The 13,312-nt window shown below is 46.6% G+C and overlaps 1 protein-coding gene across 3 annotated transcripts in view; it reads right to left on the bottom strand.

Annotated features, from left to right (window-relative positions):
• Window positions 1–2,099: 2,099 nt before the first annotated feature.
• SLC4A5 (solute carrier family 4 member 5) overlaps window positions 2,100–13,312 on the bottom strand; it is a 77,901-nt gene continuing 66,688 nt past the window's right edge. For 2 of the 3 annotated variants that reach the window (XM_064494364.1, XM_010988936.3), the window contains exons 20-25: window positions 10,338–10,406; window positions 9,543–9,716; window positions 7,179–7,334; window positions 5,549–5,633; window positions 4,384–4,451; window positions 2,100–2,767 (exon numbers count right to left, since the gene is read on the bottom strand). In XM_064494364.1, the coding sequence (XP_064350434.1) occupies window positions 4,417–4,451; window positions 5,549–5,633; window positions 7,179–7,334; window positions 9,543–9,716; window positions 10,338–10,406 (519 nt within the window). In that variant the 3' untranslated portion in view covers window positions 2,100–2,767; window positions 4,384–4,416. The remainder of the gene's footprint in view (window positions 2,768–4,383; window positions 4,452–5,548; window positions 5,634–7,178; window positions 7,335–9,542; window positions 9,717–10,337; window positions 10,407–13,312) is intronic. The other variant, XM_031467305.2, reaches the window with a different exon arrangement.

Genomic DNA, 13,312 nt, shown 5'->3' with positions numbered 1-13,312 from the left:
CTTTGGTTTTTTGTTTTTGTTTTTTTTTTTAATAAAACACTCTGACTGTATGGAATGAGTTTCTGAAATACTGTCTCTTCCTGCTACTATCCTGTTGTGACCTAATTTTTCTCATCGGATGTAATCAGTCTACATATTACGAATTTGGTAACACCCAGTCCTGTGCCTTAAACAAATCGGTTTAAAGAGCTGTGGAGAAACCAGCCTAGTCCTTTTAATCTTATATCCCAACAGGTGGTGCCAAGCCAGGACCTTAATCTGTAAGACTCATTTAAGTGGCTACTCTTGTTCTGAGTGTTTTCTACACCATGTGTTCAGTTTACACAGGACTTCTTGATATATTTCGCCAAGTGCCCCCTCCCCCATACATTTTTTTTTCTGTGTGTGTGTGTGTGTGTGTGTGTGTGTGTGTGTGTGTATATGTTTAAAGCATCTGTTTGATTGCACAGATCTGAGGTATTTGCTGTGGCACATTTGAGGCTAGGATAGGGCCCGTGGATTCTGGTCGAGGGCTGGGTATGTAGCTTTCATGAAGGCAGAAGCAGCCCCTGCTCTGGGCAGCTGGAGGCAAAGAGAGAAAGGAGAACCTCCATCCTTGTTCCTCTGCCAGCTGCCTTTGTACTTTTGATAGTTTTCTGGAGACGAAGGAAGGTGGTAGTTTGGTAGAGATGTTTTTGAAAGTGAGGAATAGCTCCTGTCCATAAGACGTGCCTGCTGACTTACCTAAATGATTAATCACGGAGCAAGATGAGCAGACAGGATTAAGTTTTATTGAATTGTAGTTACAAGTGGAAAAAAGTACTGACCTGCATGGAGAAGGAACAATATGTCAACCTGTTAAAAGCTATGGATATTAAAATTCGTGCGGGCACCCGCGATCGTGTGTGTGTGTCTGTGTCTGTGTCTGTGTGTGTACGTATATATATATACAAGATAGAAATGACGTGTAAGGTGAAAATTACAATGATCAATTTACAGCAACAAAAAATTAACATTGTAGTTTTCCAGCTTGTTTGATTAATCAAGCACATTTAGTCCTGAATCCATAACATTTCTACAGTTCCGTCTGGACAAAGTGCTATTGGTAGTCAGCCAGGTTTTAAAACAGAAATGTTAAGGGTAGATTGCTAGCTCTCCCAGAACTGGTGCAGATGAAAATAAAGAATTTATACTTATATTCAGGCAATCGTTCTGGATTAGGGAGCAGCTAAGTAATTCTGCTCTCAGTAGAAGTTGTAGAGGGTTAGAGCTTTATCTCATGCAGTATTCCTTGGAAGGAGCTCTGAGATTTAATTTAATAAACACAGAACTTTCTATGGATCAGGCACTGCACTGACTCTGGGGATTACAATTTAAGTGTCTCCTTACTCAGGGTGTTTAAGGATCTAGTCAATTATCTTTAAAAAACAGAAAGCAATAAAGAAGAAGCACCTCCATTTGTCATCCTGAGTAAATGTAACTGTAACCAAAGTGATTTAATCAAGATTCAAATCCATAGTTGTTTTGGGGAAGGTAAATGTCAGATGCATTGTGACTGTCAGGCACACCATAGGTGGTAAATAAACATGGTTGGTGTTTGTTAAATATGGATTGAAGATAAAAAGACTGATCTTAAGTTTCATGAGGAAAAGTGTCTGCTTCATTATTAACGGGTTTTAAATCTACCCAATTGGCTTCCAGTTACTCCTTTAAAGTACTAGTCTGACTAGTACTGTGGAGGTATAATCTTTCAAAATTTCCACTTAGCCCTGCTTAACATGCAGTGTTCGTGTGACTGCAGGTTTGACTTTGGAAAGCAGGCCATTGAAAACTTGCAGAAAGGATCTTCCCAAATGCATAAAGAAATGTGAGTTGGGGTTTGAAAAACCAGTGATACTAATTTAAAGGATCATTTTGTTGATTGACTATGTGATTTGAGATTTCACTTTAACAAGAACTATTTTGTTTTAAAAATATCCACTCAAATGTGTTGGTTCTTTCACTACCAGACTTTTAGAACTGGCTTTCAATCTGGGAAAGACTGAGTCACGCTTCTGTGCTGAAGTAAGACCCATAATGCAGATAGTTCAAACTTTTCATATGACCCTTAGAAAACTGAATGAGATGGAGAGAAAAGGGGACGTATTTAGCATTTCTTAATACGCAGAATTGCAAAACAAATTTTCCAAACTTGGTCTATTGAAGTACAAGTATTTTAACAGTTCTTTCAAGACCATCTAGATAGTTTAAAATCTAAGCTTTAAAAAAAAATCTTAGCTGATACTTGTTTTAAAGAAAAATTGACTATTGCCCCTTTATCTTAGCTACAGTTTTAAGAGGCAAGCATTTTTTTCATTTCAAAAGAAATGTTATAATTTCTATGCTGGACTGCATTTTAAAATTAGATGTAACATTTAGCTTTAGTTATTTTCATAACTACAAAGGGAAACGAAGGGCTTTGCACGTAAGCAGTACTTTTTGTCAACAGATCTCCAGTTTTCTGTCAAGCGAAATCACTCCCTCTGTTTGGTAAATAAGGAAACAGGCTCAGAAAAGTGAATGGTTTTGGCCCAGAAGCTCACAATGAGGACAGATTGTGCCCCACCTGGGGGAAGCTCCGACCTAGAGGGTTGTCTCGCCATCAGCGTCTCTTGCAAATCTGTCCACGTCTGTGAAGTCACAGTCCGACTCCATCTCGATCTTCACCTGCGGCACCATGAAGACCGGGCTCTGTGCGTAGTTGAAGGCAGGCGAAGCCGGACAGGAAATTTTGAAGTGCAGGGTGATGCTGAACGAGAAAAAGAAGGAAGGAAGAATGGTTTATCTAGTTTGCGGTGTTTTCAGTGTTATCCACCAGAGCAGGGCTGCAGTGCACAGAGCTCTGTCTTTGCTCTCAAACCCTTAGCACATCGCTGGAACTAGCAGTGTCCCATCTGCTGGGCCCTCAGCTGTGGCCATGACTGGTCTCGCCCTGTTTCAACCTATTTTTTACACTGCTGCCAATGTGAACTTTCTGGATCACGAATCTGACTGTGGCCCCCCACTGTTCAAAGAGAGAATCCCATTATTTAGTGGCCTTTCCTTCCATCTCCTTTCATAGATGTGGTAAAACACCAGTTACCACATTGTCTGCATTTCTGACCTTGTCCCGAGCTTTGCGTACTGGAACAGGTTTTTAGAAATGTCTTGGTACAAATTCTCTCTCCATTAGCTGAAACTGGAACAATTTGTGTAGGCTCATTTATTATTTTTGCGGGGGGGTGGGTGGGTGGTAATTAGGTTTATTTTATTCTTGCTAAGCATGCCCTCTACCACGCGAGCTATACCTTCCGGCCTTGTGTTGGCTACTTTAAGATGAAAATAAATCAAGACAAGAGTGCTTTTCCTCTAACACATTTATATATTAAAGATCAGTGGCACTAAGTGCCCAGGAGCCCTGATCGGGGAGGTGGGGTGAGAAAGCAGGCGGAGACGTAATTTGGACTCCAGTGGCCTTGGGCCGGCTGCTTAGGGAAGCTTTATTGGTGATAAGTCTCTTCTCATCCTGGCGATGTGGTAACAGCTCCAACTGAGCTCAGAAGATCCCATGCATGTTTCCTAAACTCTCTTGGGTGAGTGCTGTCTGCGCCTGGACGCAGCGGCCTCTGGGCTTGGAGTAGCCCGTGCTCTCACTGTCAGATCTGGCACAGAGCGGTTCCTGTGCAGCTCAGGGCCCCCCGTAGGAGCAGGCCTGCCCCCACCATCTCCCCTAGAAATGACAGGCAGACTTTCTGGCCTCTGCATTCCTCTTTTCCATTTTTTACCCCTCCCCCGCCACCCTTGTTTTCAATCATCAAGTAGTCCCACCTTTTCTGAGGGTGGCTTCTCATTAGGAACAGCAGGGAATCATGTTGTTGGCATGAGAGTTCCTGGAAACTGGCCTTCAAGCCTTTCTTGACTTTCTATCTCCACTTGATCACTGAGCCTTAGTTGGCTTTCCTTGACACCTTTTCTGACCTTTGCTAATTAACGATGCTGTTTTTTTTTATTCCACAAGGGTATTAGAGTACCTGATGTTTTGATCCTTAAAGTTCATTTATCCTGGCTTTCAGTAATGTATACTTAAGTCATGTCTAATTTCTGTTTTCTTTTTTCAATGTTGACTTTCAATTTTCATTCTAGTTAATATTTGGTAATAATTTCCTTTTCCAAAGTTGAATACCTTTGTATATTACAATCATGTTCTATCAGTAGGAGGACACATTTGCTACTTGACACTCAGTAATCAGGTCGATACGTTTGTGGACTGGCAAAGGCTTTTTCACTAAGATGCTGGCTAGCCTGGGAAATCCTAGCCCCTCAGCCTTCCCGGCCGCTGCTTAGCCTCTTACCAAACACCCAAGGAGCCTACCGCAGGGTTGTTACCTTCGGTCGAGTTCTGAATCACTGAAGGAAGAATCAGAGTGAGTAACTCCAACTGGAAGATCTTTTTCCTGGTAGGAAAATTAAAGTGTCAGATGTGGAGCAGGTTTGAGAACTATTCTGGAGAATACCTCTTTCCCCAGTGCTTCCCTCACCCATTTCTTCTCCTTTCTGTTCTCTTATTAAGCCCACGGCCAGTGCTACACAAGAGAATTCAGGGGCCTCTCAGAGATGAGTGGCTTCTGGTTCAGTTATTCCTTCACCCAGAGGTGGGTGGGGGCCAGGCAAGAATGAGAAAGGGGATGAAGTGTACAGACGGGAAGGGAAGGAGAATGAGAAACTCAGAAGGGAGAGGTACTTCTGATGGAGAAAGTGACGGGAATCCCTTCCTTGAAAGGCCCTAAGGTAGACGTGGCGGGGGGCTGGCGGGATCCCTGATCTGGGTCTTTGAGGAAAGTGGCAAGCCCTATATTAGGAGCCCTGGGGTCAGGACTCAAGTTGGGATCTCAGACGACTCCCAGGATAGACTGTGTTTGTCTTGATGACAAGACTGTCCACCAGTAGGGAGCTGAGGCCGGGAGGGGGTAAAGACAGCAGTGAAACACCCCATAATCTTCATCAGCAGCGTCTGATGCTGATTTCCAGGCAGCTTCCCTTTCAGCATGTGGGAGGAGCTTGTGGTCCATGCAGAAGCACAGCCCGACCACCAGGACCTTGACTGAGCTATAGTCCCGCTGTGACACTGCTTACGCGTTTCTCTACAGGGGACAACTCGGCCTTGGATTTGAGCTGTCAGTCATTTCAGCAACCACCGGCAAACCTGAGAGGTTCAGCGGGTCATGTTTGGATCAACGTGGCCTGAAACAGTGCAAGAGAGGGCCGGGTGGTGTCACAGGCATCTGGGGGCACCCGGGGTAAGGAAGGAACCAGGGCGTCTGCCTGAACTAAGGCGAAGATTGATCACTGACGTCTACAGGGTTCGACCTGGGGCTTCCATCTGGTTGGAGTCCCAATTCCTCTAGCCCGGCTCTCTCTGAACTCTGCCTAGCACAGGAGTCCTTCAGTATCTAAGGCCATCAGCTCTGAGTTAAAGATGGAAGTTCCTTGAGGAAGAGGTGGAGGCTTTAGTAGGAAGTAGGAAGGGAGAGGCACCATGTGTTTTACTTACTGGTAATGCAGTGGATACCGATTTGGGGATCTGATTGGACACTTTCCATGGGAATCTTTATAACTGAGGGAGGAGGGAACTGGGGCTGGAGAGAAACAGTGGGAAAAGCTGGTGAACACCACCAATACAAAATTGGCTTTCTTGCCAAGATGGAAAATACATGCATCCACAGTACACAAACCACCATCCCCTTCACACCCAGGCTAAATGGGGGGGGGGGGGTGCCACAAACACCCGGGGTCCCCTGAGGACACAAGAAAGGACGGAACTCTTCTGGGAACGTTACTCATCAGACCAGGCTCAGCTGTCGTGGTAACCAGTCACTTGAGAGTGAACCTCACACAGTAGCTGTGTTAAGTCATTTTACACGCCAGACAAATTTATGTAAATCAAATCCCGTTTTTCCATTGAATATATCATATAATCCAGAGATGCTTTTTCCCACCCCTGAAGCAGTTCCTGGCACCTGGTAGTGACTCAAATATTCACCGAATGAATCAATGAAAGAGTAAGTATTTGTCTTTTTAAAAGGCACTGAGACTCAGTTTCTTTGTTCTTAGAACCTACCTTTGCAAATCATCTAAATCATCAATGAAAAACACGTGAATGGGGATTCTGAGCTTCTTACCTTCCTGGAAAAGGACAGTAATTAAGGACCAGGGGAGTTCTGGCCTATGACTACCATCAGAAGATGGTTTAATAGTCGCCAGTCAGCAAAAGGCAAGATAGCCAGGAAGCCAGTTTAAGGCCGAGGCAGGGATGTGGGCTTGGGTCACTTTGGGGGAATGGGAGCCAGCCATGGTGGTAGGAGTGGCATGGCAGCTTAGCATATCGGAAATGACTGGATTCAGTCAGGAGTGGTTTTCCTAACCCCTCTTAGACATTTAGCTCTGTTCTGTCTTGGGTGAGTCCCTTTCCCTCGTGGGGGACAGCTTCATCACCTGTAATGAGCACTTGCACCAGACGACCTCTCTGCCTAGCGTTTTGTGATTCACTGTAAGTTCTGGGCTGGCTTCTGGTCTGTTGACTCCCTGAGGCCTTTGGGGGTGAGATGGGGCAGGATCGTGGGAGAAGGGAGGGGCAGACGGGGCAACTGAGCGGTCCCAGGCATCGGGGGAGAGGAGTCACTTCCCTTTCAGTGAGGTCACATGCCTCTTCCTCCACTTACCTCCCAGTACCCGAGGGGCAGGCCCAGCAGACCCTGTTCCCCAGTCCTCCCACCTGTCCAGGAGTCCAGGCTACTAACGAGTCCCCATTAGACGCCTCCCCCCAGGCCTGCCCTCATGTTTGGCGGTCAGTCCTCATAGCCTCCTCCACGATGGAGCTGAGTCTTCACCCTGCTCCCTCAGGGGCCTGCACTGAGGTTGATAATGGTCCCAAGGGCCCCAGGAATGGGGAAAAGTAGGCGAGGCCGACCAAGCCTTCCCTGGGTAGGCGGGGCTCGAGGACATTCACATAAACATGATTTTAGCGCCCCAGACCAAGACAAGCAGAAGCCTCAGCTCCTCCTGTCCTGGGCCCAGACCTCGGCTCCAGGCCGCCTGAGAAGCCCCCGCCTGCCAGGCCCGGCAGAAGCGGAGGGCGGGGCTCCTGATCCCTCCCACCAGCCCAGGCCTCACACCCTCCCCACCTCCTCATCACTGTCCTCTTGGGCCCCTTTTCTTCTCTTCTTCTTCTTATCTGCCTCCTTCTTCTCCTTCTCTGGGAGGATGTTGTCAATCCAGGCTAGATCGTGCTGGGAGAAGATGAGGTCCAGAAGCTTTCGAACAATGATGAGGCCCAGGATCTGTGGTGAGAGTACAGAGGAAACCACGGGCTCAAGGCCTCATACTTGGGCACAGGGTTTTCCTCCCTCAGTCGACTTTATTCTTTAGAACCCTCTCAAAGCTCCCACAGACCAGTGTTCACCTCCCACCGCCTTGGTTCACGTCGTCTGGCCCTTCCTCGGTTGAGGGGCAGTGCCTACCAGTGACCTGGCGGGACAGAGCCTGTGATGGCTGAGGTGGGAGCGAGGTGGGGATGTGGGCTGGAGAATTAGTTATTCTGAAGATGGGTGGCTCTCAGACCTGGGCTGGCATCAGATCACCTGGTGGGCTGTTAATCCACAAGATGCTAGGTGCTAGGTGAGTGTCTGACTCAGCAGGTCTGGCTGGGGGAGCTGAGAATTTATTTGCCTCTCTGCCAAGATTCCCAGGAGGTGTTGATGCTCCTTATTCAGGGACCACACTTGGAGAGTAGCTGTCCCTTTGCCCCTGTTTCTGAGAGCTGCCCATCTCTCTGCTAACAAAATCTGAATAAAACACACTCGCATAGCTGGAATTTTTAAAAGAAAGCCTAGAAAGTTTGGTTCTGTTCAGGATAAACAAATTAAAGGGAAAAACACATGCTCTTTGGGGGAGATTTTACAGTGACTTTTTAATAAACACAACGGGTCCAGGTAGCTAGTTATAAATACTGTCTTCTTACTACCAAGAACTGGCCATGAAATGAGGTCAGGGAGAAAACCATGCAGGCAAATTTAACACTGCTTCCTCACTGACCTTGCATCTTGGGAGCAGGGAGAGCTCAGGAGCTGGACAGACCTGGAGTCTAAAATTCCTGGCTCTAAAAATAAATGGTGGTTGCTAGGGGCAAGGGTGAGAAGAGGGGCTGTTTACACTGGGACAACATGGAATTTTAGAGATGATGTAACTGTTCTGTTTCATGACTATGGTGGTGCAAATCACAACTCTGTGACTTGTCAAAACTCAGAACCACAGAATGAATTTGACTGCGTGTAAACTAAAAAATATCAAAGTCGGGGAAGGTATGAACCTAGGCTCTGCTCCTTTCTGGTGTGTGACTTGAGTCATTCACACATGCTCTTTGAGCCTCAGTTTTCTGGTCTGTAAAATGGGGTTACTGGTAGTACTTTAGGGCTGGGGTAGATTAAATGAGACAGCACTCAGTACCTCCCAGTGGTGACTGTTCTTTCCCCTCATACCTCTGCACCCCATGAGGGCACTGTTGGGGAAGACCCACATCACTTTTCCTAGGCTGGTGGTTTTCAACCTTGGCTGCACATTTATGCTTACCTGTAGACTTATTACAAACCAATGCCTGGGTTTCTCCAAGAGATCCTGATTTAATTAGTCTGGGGTAGGGCCCGGGCACATGTAGTTTTAAAAAGCTCCCAAGTGACTCTTATGAGCAGCCAGGGTCAAGAATCACTGACTCAGAGCCCTCCCAGGAGGGCCCACTTCAAATCTGACTTCTGTCCCTAATCCAGCCCTGTTGGCTTTGCGGCTCACTGAGGGCTTCCCCCAAGCATTAGCCCACAGTCCCCCCTCCCCCATTCCCCATGCCCCAGCAGGGGCAGAGGTCACTGTTGTTGGCTTTTCTTCTTTTCCCTTTTTATTCTGGAATAATTTCAAATTTACATACAATTTCAAGAAGAGTCAAAGAACGCCCATGTATTTACCCCCGCTTCTCCAAACATCATGTTGATGACATTGGACTCTGACGTTCTAAATCTCTTGATTCCAGTTCTCCCTGTCCCCATCCCCCCATTTATCTTTTCAAATTCAGTTACTTTGAAGGATGAAAAGATTTCTATTCAGTACGGATCTACACCTGTACTCAGTGAATTTTGACAGTTGGGAACTCGGTCTCTTTGTCGCTTCTCCATCGTGCCCCAGAGTTGGGGAGATTGGGTGGCTTTTGCGTTCTCGCTGAGCCGCCCTGACCTGAGCTGGGTGGCGGTGGGTGGGCGGGCTGTCACAGCAGCATCCCCCCACTGCACAGACCCTTCCTCCTCCTCACTCCTCTGCATCCTCTCCATTTCCTTCCGCCACCATCTGGCCTGGAGTCACAACCCGAATCTTGATCAGTGCCTGCCTTTGTGACCCCGAGAGAGTCTGGGCATCGCGGAGGAGAAGGCGAGGGCGGATCTCCCTGTGGACACCTTCCCTGGCTGAATCTGCCCCACAGGAGGGGAAGCCTGTGCCCATCTTACCATGACTGGGAAGATGATGGCGGCCACCGTGGACTTGAGGATCCAGAGCACAGCCAAGCAGAGTATCTGCACCAGGGTGAAGAGATGGATCCGGCGCAGGGGCACGTGCCGCAGGAAGGCATGGTCTGGCTGGTGCTTGGCTGGCATCAGGAAGAGTTTGCAGCGATCCCAGAACTGGCAAGGATAGCGCAAGATTCAGCCAGGCCCTGGGCACCCCGGTGGCCCTGCTGGGGGCTTGGGACTGGTGGAATGGGTGCCACAGTGGGGTCTGGTCAGGACTTAAGGATGCAAAGGAGGGGGACTGGAGGTCTAGGGGGACATATAGCAAGATCTTACGGTGGGGAGGGCCTGAGCCCCGGGTAAGGGGTACAGCCCTGGAGCTGGCCCCAGTGAACATTGTCCATATTCAAGGCAAATGCAACTTAACAGCAGCACAAGCTATCCAAGACATCTGGTGTCTCACGGTAAATAAAGAACAAAACAAAATGTTTTCTTCTGTGCAGATTGCCCTAGAGAAGAGAGAAGTTGAGTAAAATGCTCATAGGAGTCAGCCCGATCTGGGTTTTGAATGCTGAGCCTCAGTTTCCTCATCTGTAAAATAGATTAGATTATAAAACACCTATAAAGCGCCTGGTGTAGTCACTTTCCATACCGGCGCAAGTAGATGGTAGTATCGGTATCACTGCTGTGGTTTCATTGCCCTGGGAAAGCGAGCACTGGGGTTTCTGCAGCACGCAACCAGACGTGGAGTGCTGATCCCGTCAGCTCAGCCTGGGGGGCAGGGGAGGGCCTTACCTGGATGCCATTCAGGGAGGCCACACCCATGTAGAGAAAGACTCCATACAGCACGGGCAGAGGGATGTACTGGAATGAGAGAGGGAAGCAGAGCTTTGGCCGGGGCCTCTGCCCAAGGCAGGCTGTTGGCCACCCCGTTCTGGATGGCAGTGTCTGCCAAGCCATAGACGCAGCCTGGCCAGCCTCGGCTTTCTCCAAGCGATGAGAGAGCTGGATGTTTAGAGGAACGAAGTGTCTGCGGGCAGATGTGGAGCCAGAGTGTCAGTGGGGCAGGAGATGGTCTCTGGGGCTCTCCTGCCCCCTTCTCAGGCCGGGGGAGCTAGCCCAGTGCACAGCTGTTCTCCTGGCCCTTTAGACCCTGCAGAAGCCACGTGGTCTGGCTGAAGACACATCTTCTGGAACATGGCAAATCTCCAGAGCCTGCTCATTCCTGCCCTCCCCTTCCTACCTCCAGCCCCAGCTGAGAGCCCCCCTAAACTACACTGCTCAGCTCACAGGAGGTGGGGACTTCTGATGAGCTGACCTGCTAATGAGCGAGGAGTACCTGCTGATGAATACAACTCTCGCATCATATACAATCAGATACAAAAAGAAGCAGAACAGGAGTGTATGATGTAACCACTGCTGGTCGACAAGTAACTGCTACTGGTTTAGTGGGTGTCTTTCCTTCCCATCATGCTCATGGTAGTTGGTTTGCTTTTTTCAAAATAGGATCACATCACTCATACTGCTCTACAGTCATTGTTGTGACTCCTTGGAAGCCTTTCGCGGTGTGTCTCCATGGCCTGTGTAAGCTGTGTCTCTGCCTCTTGCATCCTTCCCTTCACCTGCACCTGTGACTCAGCACCGCCAGCAAGGCTGCTCGGACTCGCTCCCACGGCTGCCTTGTTGAACACCTGGGAGAACATATAGTACTGCGTCCAACTTTTAGAAGCCGTTTAAGAATGCTGGCAAATCCAAAGGATATACAACGGAGAAAAGACAGTCACTTTGGCAAGTGGTACTGGGGAGGCTGGACAGCCGCATGTAAATCAGTGAGGTTAGAACACCCCCGCACACCATACACAAAGATAAACTCAAAATGGCTTAAAGACTTAAACGTAAGATTGGATGTGATAAATCTCCTAGAAAAGAACACAGGCAAAACATTCCCTGACATAAATTGTAGCAATGCTTTCCTGGGTCAGTCTCCCAAAACAACAGAAATAAAAGCAAAAATAAACAAATGGGACTCAACCAAACTTACAAGCTTTTGCACAGCAAAGGAAACTATAAATAAAATGAAAAGGCAACTTACAGACTGGGAGAAAATATTTGCGAATGATGCAAATGACAAGGGATTAATTTCCAAAATATACAAATAGCTCACACAACTCAATGACAAAAACACAAACCCAATCAAAAAAATGGGCAGAAGAGCTAAACATACATTTTTTCAAAGAAGACAGATGGCCAAGAGGCACATGAAAAGATGTTCAATATCACTAACTATCAGAGAAATGCAAATCAAAACTACAATGAGGTATTACTTCACATTGGTCAGAATGGCTGTATCATTAAAAATCCACAAACAATAAATGCTAGAGAGGGTGTGAAGAAAAGGGAACCCTCTTACACTGTTGGTGGGAAGGTAATTTGGTGCATCCACTATGGAAAATAGTATGGAGATTCCTTAAAAACCTAAAAATAGAGTTACCATATGATCCAGCAATCCCACTCCTGGGCATATATCTGGAGGAAACTCTAACTTGAAAAGACACCTGCACCCCAATGTCCATAGCAGCACTATTTATAATAGCCAAGACATGGAAGCAACCTAAATGTCCACTGACAGATGATTAGATAATAATAATTAGAATCCAAAAAATGATACAAATGAACTTATTTACAAATCAGAAACAGATTTACAGACATAGAAAACAAACTTTGGGTTACCAAAGGGGAAAAGGAGGAGGGGAGGGATAAATTTGGACTATGGGGCTAACAATATAAACTACTATGCATAATATAGATAAGCAACAAGGATTTACTATATAACACAGGGAACAATATTCAATATCTTGTATTAACCTATAATGGAAAATAATCTGAAAAAAATACATGTATATATTTTTAAAATTTCAATGAACAATATTGTCCTAATTAGTGTGGGAGCAATTAAGAGAGAAATAAAATCTTAAATAAAAGACTAAGCTAGAATCTATAATACAAATTTAAAATGTCTTAAAGCTTCTCTTTTGCCTTAATGAGTATGAAAACCACATCAAACACGAGAACTAGGCTAAGTCTTAGACAGTTTGTAGTTACCAGTTACATCAAGTCACCTCATTATCAAGTCTAGGAAACTGTCTCCAGTCCTGTCATTTGCTCAAGCAGCTTTCTCAGAAAATCCCAACGGCCCGTGACACCACACTCTGACCAGTGATGGGGCTGTGATCTAGGATTCTAGATTAATCAGTGCAAATCTTTCTTGGATCTCTGGGGAATGGCCCTTTGCAAATATTAACATGATAAAGTGGCAAAACGGTGGCTCTTAGTGTCAGCTTTATACCTCCTGTGAAAGCAGTGAGCAAGGACCACGGTCCTACACACATAAGGACATCACAGCCTTATGATATAATTTGAGGCTGAGAACACGAGAACAACATGAGAACCAGATGCGGCGCTTCTGACACGGTCAGGAGTTTCTTTGAGGCAGAATGCAGAAATCCACAGTCCTGAAGAATTGTGAGCAAAAAAGGAAACAAGACAAAAAAAACCCTCGGGGTTTGGGATGAACTGAGAATATACACAGCTGAGTGTGTGAGACATTTATGCTGCCCGTCATTTACACAGCCATGGCCATTTCATCCTCCAGTGCCCTCGTTTGCCAAGATAACCAAACATTTGCAACTTGGTGATGGAAGAACTGAAGATGATCACTGATCTTCACTGATCCTTTAATAAACATCTCTGTGTCTAATATCAGCCTAACC

The sequence above is a fragment of the Camelus dromedarius genome, chromosome 15 (genome assembly GCF_036321535.1).
Source record: "Camelus dromedarius isolate mCamDro1 chromosome 15, mCamDro1.pat, whole genome shotgun sequence".
Taxonomy (NCBI): Eukaryota; Metazoa; Chordata; class Mammalia; order Artiodactyla; family Camelidae; genus Camelus; species Camelus dromedarius.
Note: the sequence above shows the minus strand (reverse complement) of the source record. Positions and strands in the feature narration are given on the sequence as shown.